General features: G+C 34.3%; 1 protein-coding gene across 1 annotated transcript; it reads right to left on the bottom strand.

The window, feature by feature from the left end:
• Nucleotides 1-1,272: 1,272 nt before the first annotated feature.
• Nucleotides 1,273-6,270, bottom strand: LOC130990343 (uncharacterized). Its single transcript, XM_057914564.1, has 2 exons — nt 5,030-6,270; nt 1,273-3,623 (listed from the first exon to the last, which is right to left on the bottom strand). The coding sequence occupies exons 1-2, from the start codon at nt 6,194-6,196 to the stop codon at nt 2,529-2,531; spliced, it is 2,262 nt and encodes a 753-aa protein (XP_057770547.1). The 5' UTR covers nt 6,197-6,270; the 3' UTR covers nt 1,273-2,528.
• Between the last annotated feature and the right edge of the window lie 2,982 nt (nt 6,271-9,252).

The following is a 9,252-nucleotide window of genomic DNA, read 5'->3' as shown; positions in this document are numbered from 1 at the left end:
TCTTGATGATCTAAGGGCTGAAAATGATTCTTATTTTATATCTTAAGAAGTGTACTTATTTTAGCCCTCCCCTATATATATATATATATATATATATATATATATATATATATATATATATATATATGAGAGCCCCTAATTTTAGTGAGATTTAAGGCACGATCTAATGCTTTTATTTTATCAATCCTATGACTGATATTGTATCTGGAGGATGATTTTTTTTCGCATAGTTCGAATCCTGGAGGGAGCAGAATATTTTAAATTTTGTTATTCATCAGTATATACTGCATTGTTCATCAATATATATTCTTTGTTCATCAGTATATATGTCTTATTCATTACCAATTTTTAAAATTTTATTTTTCATCAGTATATACATCTTGTTCGTTAGTATTATATAACTTATTCATTATCCTCAGTGTTTCACGAAAAATAGGGGGTCTCACTATATATATATATATATATATATATATATATATATATATATATATATAGTTGCTATGACTAGTCTCCATCTTCATACTTGTTCAACAGCAGTAGTAGAGTGAAAAAGGGTCCCCATATAGGTTTGGTTTATACAAATAAGAGGGGAGAGGAAAATCCACAACTCCTTAGGAATATCTTGCACGGTCGACCGCATGCGGTGCGGCCGGTTTGAAATTTTATAGTTCTTTACAATGATGTTTACTTTTATTTTTATAAACTTCTACTTTTAGTTATTTTCACTCATTAATACTTATATTCGTAACTATTTGGTCAAGTAATCATTCTCGTAACAAAAAGGAACTTTTCACTTAATTCTGATTCTGCATATGAGTTAAAATGTTTGCCTTCAAATACCCAATTTTAAATTCTTTTAACTTTTACACGATTATAAATTTCTGATGAATTCATCATTGTGGCAAGATGAAGTTGCAAATTAATGTCATCATAACTAATTGAAGTGGACATTCAACTATGTGGTTTAATACATCAATCGTTTAAGCTATGTAGATGTTTTATACATCCATCTCAGCATTAATAATAGGTAATATATTGACAATTGTGTGAAAGATTAGAACAATTGAAAATTCGTGTATTTGGAGGTGGAAATTTTAATTTGTGTGAAAATAAAATTTGGATGAAAGTTCGTGTTAATCACAATCATCATGATATTAGTTAATTTACACAAATTAAATACAAAAGACAATTTACAATAAACAAATTGTTATATGTGCCAAAATATGACTCTACATTTCGTAAGGAAAAACTATGAAAGTCCACCAAGAAAGATTAAATGGAAATTAACTAATTAAGACATCAAAATACTCGTTAATACAACCCAACAATTATAATAAAACATGAAACATTCCAAAACAAAATCGAACATTAACATTCCCTCCATCGACGCAGGTCAACATTTTTAGTTGTCATCATTCCATGAAGACTGAACATGAATTTTAAGAGCTTTCATCTTTCTTATCTTCCAATTCTCATCCTTCATCTGCTTTGCCCAATTCACAACTGAAGGATGACTGTCAATTACTTCGAACATTTCAACGAGGTCAGGTAGAGAAGAAGGAAATTGCTCCAAATTGTAGCAGTGTTTGATGCTAAGATGTTTAAGGTGGTAGATACTTGGCATCATGATATCCCAACGCACTAGATCAGTATCTTCAATTGAAAGATACTTTAGTTTTGGAAATTCTTTATAACCGATTTCCCAAAACGTGCCTTGAAAAGCATAGCACCGCAGTTTCAACACCTCAAGATTTGGTAGTTCACCGATTATACTCATGTACTCCCAAGGATATCCGAGCCCACTTAAGCACAACTTCTTTAGGCTCAAAGGAAAGATGGAATGAGGAGTCGGTGGGGCAATGAACTCCGGCCCAAGCTCAGGATTCACAACCACACATTTAAGTGATTCCAGTTTGCCTATACAGGCAATGAAATTCAAGTTGTGAAATGGATTGCTCTTGTCATCTGGCTCCAACTCAATTTGAATGCCCAACTTCTTCAAGTTAGGAATTCCTTCCAGAACCTTCTTTGTACAGCAATGAACACTCACATCCAAGAGTGATGTCAGGTTAAGCAAAAGGGCCCCACAACTAGGATCAGGGAGCTTACTTCCTGAAACCTGAAGATGCTTCAGTTCCTTCATATCCCAAATTTCCTTTGGCAAATATGAAGAATTGCTAGAGTTTTTTATACTCAAATATTTTCTAATAATCAAGAACTGAAGACTCCAAAGTTTGGATATGGAAGATGGGAGCTCTCCATCACAAGTGAGGGCAATGTACCTTAGATGAATTTGCTTTAATACTTCAACTGGAAATTCGTATAAACGGATTTCTAAAGCTTCTAGAACCTTAAGCAATCTTGAACCAAAACACAACGGAACCGGATATTGATGAGGCGGACCGGTACATAGCAAAGCACGTGAAGTAGAAGCAGACGCCATTGCATTATATACATCTTTGATTCCGAATAAAATGCTTTTGCGAATGCATAATCTGCGTTGTCCCTTCATACTTTCGGATGAACTATCAACATAAGCATCCAAGGCATGGAAAAACTTGTTCTTCATAGCAGCATGGCAAGATAGATGCCAATAGACAGAAGTGGAGACAACAAGTCTTATTAGTTTTCAAATCAGACCCCTGCTTCACCATAACCATGCTTCTCTCAACAAGCTCATTCAAGCATTTTGAAGCAAAATCTTCTACAGCTTGTGACGGATTTGGTTCAAGAAATCCATCAGCAAACCACAGCTTCATGAGTGTGGATGTGGGGATCTCATGATTCTGTGGAAAAACTCCCATATAAAGAAAGCACGCTTTTAGATGTTGAGGTTGAGTCTCGAAACTATGAAGCAACCCTTTTGCTATTTCACTTTGTGCATTCATCACATCCGGATTTTTCTTCTCCGCCACCTTGTTCCAATACTCTAGGGTTTTCTGGGATCTCGATAGAAGATCAGCAACTGCGAGAATCAGAAGAGGAAGACCTTCACAATTCTCTGCAATCTTTTTTCCGGGTTTCACAAGTTGAGAAGGGCACCGCTCCCTAACAAACACCTTCTCACGAAGAAGATCCCAACTTTCTTCCTTGTTCAACAACCGCAATTTATAAGCCCTATCACAAGGTCCAAAAATCCCTACTTTAAACAGCCTAGTCGTAACCACGAGTTCTCCCTTGATATTTGGCATGAACTTTTTCAAGAAATGCACGGGCTCTTGGCTCCATAAATCATCTAGCACAATGAGACATTTCTTTTGGGACAACTGTGCATATAAATTCTTGACTAACTTTACATCTTTTTTTATATTTGTTTTACTAATGTGAGGATATATTTGAGCTAGAATATCGATCAAGATCTCTTTTGATTGATACTTGGGACCTATATTAACCCATGCGCGGTGGTCGAAACTATCCAAAATAGAAGAATCTTGAAAAATATGCCTAACAAGAGTAGTCTTACCAACTCCAGCCATTCCATAGACCGTCATGATTCCCATTGGGGGGAATAATCTTTTCGGATAAAGATTCTCCTTAACTTTGTTAATCAAAGTTGACAAGTCAAATAGAAAATCGGCCTCTCTTACATTGTCCTCATGCAAATATCTCTTGATTTCAATTGCCTGCCAACATAGTTCATACAATTATGCTCAATATAAAATTGAGATGAGATTATAATGATTACAAAAATGACATTATAAAATGTTATTACAGTTATGGGTTAATTGCATATAAATTACCGAATTTTCAACAAATTCTCATTTTGCAAGTGAACTTTAAAATCTTTATTAAAATTACTCAACTATTAATTTCTTCTCATTTTGCATATTTGTCCATTTTTTCGATCAAACTTTGGGACTGAAATGACGTCATTTTCATCCAACTATACATTACAACGGCAGTTCTATTTTTTCACACGGTCATACTTATGCCACACAAGCATATTCATGTCAAGCGAGTATATTTATGCCATGTCACCACGATGAAAAATGAGCAAATATGCAAAATAAGAAAAAATTAATAATTAAGTAATTTTAATAAAGATTTTAAAGTTTGTATGTAAAATAAGAATTTGTTTGAAAGTTCAGTAATTTATATGCAATTAACTCTACTGTTATTATTATTAGATAGCTTTATTGTTGTCACAACTACTTCTAATACAAGTGTTAAGTTTGAGCACCAATTGTGCTTATGCAATTAAAAACCTGCGGTTTTAGTGATCGTTTAAGTGGAAATACACAAAACTTTTTTTTTTTTTTTTGAGGCACAAAACTAAATTTTTTTATAATGTTTTGAAAGAAAAAAAATCTCGACATGGACCTAAACAATAGTTGATAAATGGGTAAATATTGCTTTTTGACTTTTTCTAAAAATGTCTCAATTTGAAAGTAATTACAAAAAAATATCAATCGTTTCCTAAAAATCTCGTTTTTGCCCAAAAAGCATTTTCCTAACTTGGATACACAATATTACATAGTTTTTCGGATATGCTTAAAAAAAATTAAAATACCTAAATAACGAGTTCTATAGCAAATTATGAGTTTGTGACAGATCTGTGCTAGTGAAATATGTCGTTGCAGATTCGTCTCAAGAGTAAGATTTTTTACGGAACTTCAAAACTAACTCATATTCTACACAAAAATTTGGGTGCAATCAGGATGTACGATTCGAGTCAGGATGCAGGTTCGAGTTAGAGTGCGAATCAAGGTCTAAGTTTGAGTGTAACCCGGTTGTACTCCATAAAACTAGCTCTTTAAGTATTTCAATTCTTTTTACTTAAATCCGAAAATCTACGTAATTTTGGATTTCAACATCGGCAGGCCAACGTTAAAGCTCCAACAATACATGCATATTAAAATTCAAGCACCAATTTTTTTAGGACAAAGAAGATTTTTGGCAAACGATGTATACAATTTTGTAATTACCATCATGTTATGATATTCTTGAAAAAAGTGGAAAACTGTAGGATAAAAAACGATATTTACGCCTAAAATAAAAGTTAGAAACGTTAATTAACGAATGATATTACCTCCGATATTTCATCATCAACCGTGAAAACGGGATCATCAATATCCGCGGCCAGCTTCCTCCACAGGTTGAGCGTCTTCTCCGATCTCAGCAGCGCCACCATAACCTTGGCCACCACAAGCCGGAAACCTCGACAGTTCTTTGCGATCTTCTTCCCGGCCTTCTCAAATTCCGGCGAAATCAACCATCCGCGGCTCTTGATCAACGATCCAATACACCTCCAGCTGATCATCTCGCTCAACACCACTGGTATATCATATCGGAAAAAACCCTCATCCAATTCAGCCACTTCACTCACGCCGGTCGTCAGGAACACTATGCTCCCGTTGTTCTGCTCCGGCAACGACCTTCTCAACCGCCCCAGGATCTCCGCGTCGCGCACGTCGTCCAAAACGACGATGTATCTTCTCCCCCTCAGACTCGCGCACAGATGCTCGCCTAACTCCTCTTCTCCCTCTGAACTGAGGTATTCGCGATCAATTTTATTTATTTGAGCAATGATGTTGAGAAGGATTTGTTTGAGTTGATACGTGGAGCCGATCCTCACCCACGCGCCGCAGTCGAAGGCGCGTTCTCCGCCGACGTATACGTCGTCGTAGACGCCCCTCGCCACGATGGATCTGCCGTTGCCGGCGTCGCCGAAGAAGGTGAAAACGCCGTAGTAGTCTGGGCGTAGGATTCTGAGCACGTGATCTTTGATGTCGGCGATTGCATCGGATAGTCCGACCATCTTCACAGCAGAATTATGAATAGGAAGAGTTGCAGCTGAATCGCGATCATCATCTTGGAAATTAGGGTTTTGTAGCTCTTGAACGTAGGCCTTCTCCATCTTGTTCGCTGCTTGAGCGAAGGAAATGATTTCCTGCGATGTGAACTCTAAGTGTAGAGGAGGAAGTGCTGGGTGTTGAAAGTGGTGTGAGGCATGGGATTCGAGTGAGTCTTGTAATTGATGAACGGCCTCTCTGATTTGTGTGTCGATGGCGTTCAATCTGTTTCTCCTAGTGCTGCTGGTGTCGTCGTCGGATCGTGTGAGCGCCTCTTGTAAGGATGTGAGCTGTTTGTATGCAGCTTGTAAGGTTTCTCGACTAGGAGAGTGGATGGAAATATGAGAAGAATTTAGGAGGTGATGTATAGTTTGCTTAAGAGAAATCACAGCAGCATAAGCCATCTCCTGTTTCTCTTCCGATTTAGGAGCTGTGCCGATATGCAATTGAGAGAGAGAGAGAGAGAGGTTTTTGTTACTAGGTGGGGTGGAGGGGAGCCATAGAGGATATATTGTAGTTAGGGATGTCAATCGGGCCAGCCCACCGGGTTTTCGGGCTAGCTCTATCGGGTTCCGGGTTAGTCGGGTGCGGGCTAATTGGGTTGGAGATTTTTTCGGGTTGTAAATCTTCAACCCTAACCCTAAACTTTCGGGTTTCGGGCTAGCCCATCGGGCTAATCAGGTTAAAGGCGTAAAAATAAAATTATCATTTGTATTTTATTATTCCTAATGATCTAATGTATAATGTATAAAATATACATAGATATTACATACTCCCTCCGTCTCACAAAAACATGAACAAAGAGAAATGCACGAGTTTTAAGAAATGTTAGTTGAGAGTTAAAGTAAGTGGAAAATGGGTCCCACTTTAAAAGGTGTTGTGAGATAAATGAATTAATTAAGGAAAAGTAGTGGTGGGCCATGATGTACTAAAATGGAAAGGTTCATGTTTTTGTGAGACACCCCAAAATGGAAAAACGTTCATATTTTTGTGAGACGGATGGAGTATATAAATTATATAACAAAGCATGAAATGCAAAAATATAAGATATTCAAGATTACATAAACAAAATTATATTAAAATGAGATAGTAAAATTTAACATGTATCAATGCACTAAAATCAATCTGGATTATTACTGAATAATTAGTGGATTTGCACTGAATAAATAGTGGATTTGCCATGCACGTCTCATTGACAGAAAAAAAAAATGGTATCACTTTAAAATGAGATACTAATAATTAATTTCTAACTAATAAGATACTAATAATCAATTTCTACAAAAAATCCGTAATTAATTTTACTTTTTTTAATGAGATTGCACACGCGCGCACACACACACACATATATTCTAACTAATTAATTTCATTTTTTTTAATGAGGCTACATATATATATTTAAGCAAATATCATAGATCTAAACATAGCAGAAGTTGTAACTGGATGCATCAGTCACAATTCCGTCAGCCCACCGGGCCAGCCCATCGGGTTTTCGGGCTAGCCCTATCGGGTTCCGGGTTAGTCAGGTGCGGGCTAATCGGGCTGGAGGTTTTTTCGGGTTGCGATTTTTCAACCCTAACCCTCTAATTTTGTCGGGTTATTCGAGTCGGCCCACGGGTTTCGGGCTGCATTGACATCTCTAATTGTAGTAAAGAAAATCATGACACGGACAGAAAAATTCCACACTTACTCAATTAAGGGGTGGTTCGTTAAGCTTGTTTTTTAAATGGCTTAAAACACGTTTTAAGAATTTATAAAATTGTCCCCAAGGGGACACCACGCGGTGCGACCTCCTGTGTAGTGTGTGAGGTCGCGGGTTCAAATCCTACTGCATCCCCTCCCCAACTCCCCTAAGTCAAAAAGAATTTATAAAGTATTAGTATAATGTTTGGATAATTGCTATAAAATATAGATAGAGAAAATTGAAGAAATATAAAATTGGAAGGGTATATTATGAAACTAACATATTCTAGTAGAGTTATTTTGTAAAATAATAGTTGTTAAATAATTGTTGCTTATAAGATTATGAAAAAATAAATTGAAATATGATTGAAAAATTTAATTTTTAGAGAGCTTATAACCTGTAGCTTATTTTTGCAAATAATAAGTTGTCTAGCATCTTATTTATCAAACGCTTCTTAAGAGTTTATAAACTTCCTAATTAAACATCTTATAATTTATTTTAAGGACCTTATAAACTCATCCAAACAACATTACATACGTACGTACATTTTGATTTCGTACTATACCATAAGTTTATTGAATTATTATGCACTTACTTAGTAGGCTTCGTTTAGATTTATTTGCTTTTGATGGAGATAAATAACTTATCTAAAAAATAAAAGAAGAAGATATAGACGACTATTGTAGCTTTTTGCCTTAATCTTTGTTGATGTAAGTACAACACTTAATTGCATCATTGCGCAATATTTTACTATTATAACTATGATTTTTTGCCACATGTATATTTATATCTATATACATAAAAGAGGAGTTTTCTCCCTCCATTTTTTCTCTCTCTTCTCCCATTAATTCGTTTACTATTTTTTTTTTCTCTTTTCTTTTTTATAATTTTAATTCTTTTCTAAACATTGTCAAATTTTAATTTATAAAAAAAATATTCAATGTGCATCTTAAGCTTAAGTTCGTCAGAAGATCTTTAATGTGGTATAAAAATTATCAAAAATGAATTTAAAATGAATAGGTTACTAAAATTTTAAAATATTTTCTTTTCTTTTTCTTTGTTAAAATTTTATTACTTTTTATTTATGTTTGTGTATGAAAATATTTATTTATTATTATTACGTGAAATACTCTATTATAATAATAATAATAATAATGTGTATTACTAATTTTAATTATCAAATAATTTAAAATAATTTAATAACTATAATTATCATTACACTTTATACATAATTGAAAATTAATTAGGTTTTTAAATTCGAAATTTTATTGAGTAATTAGTATTTTAGTTTTAAACCATATTTTGCATTTATTATATTTTGTTTCTGTTTAATATTTTTATATATTTATTTAAACATATCATTTAATTTCAATTTTGCCGTGCATTGCAAGGATGATCGTACTAGTTTCAAGTGAATTTACAAAATATAGTTACGTATGATTTTTCACACGGGAGTGATTTTTTATACATATATATATAAAACAATCAACAATTTCCATAAGCAAAATATGGTAGAAATTTACTTTACACATAGAGATTATGGATCCGTAGATGCATACGAATTAAGAGAATACCACATACCTAAACCCATAGTTGTGGCGCTAATATGTAGTCGCTCTCATTCAAATTGTAAGTTGTCATGAGCCTTGATACACATAATAATAAATAAATAAAATATTTAAATTAAACTTAATTAATCATAATTTAGAAGTCAATTAATGTGTTTTGGACTAATTAATGAAAGAGTTGAATAGATAAGGACAATTTTGATATGTGAAA

This window comes from Salvia miltiorrhiza, chromosome 6, assembly GCF_028751815.1.
Source record: "Salvia miltiorrhiza cultivar Shanhuang (shh) chromosome 6, IMPLAD_Smil_shh, whole genome shotgun sequence".
Lineage (NCBI taxonomy): Eukaryota > Viridiplantae > Streptophyta > Magnoliopsida > Lamiales > Lamiaceae > Salvia > Salvia miltiorrhiza.
Note: the sequence above shows the minus strand (reverse complement) of the source record. Positions and strands in the feature narration are given on the sequence as shown.

What these genes read in the sequence shown, in the direction of transcription:
- LOC130990343 (XM_057914564.1), bottom strand. Translation starts at nt 6,196, where the DNA reads ATGGCTTATGCTGCTGTGATTTCTCTTAAGCAAACTATACATCACCTC. An exon ending in TTGATGATGAAATATCGGAG is followed by an intron (nt 3,624 to 5,029) that starts GTAATATCATTC and finishes CTATGTTGGCAG; the next exon opens with GCAATTGAAATCAAGAGATA.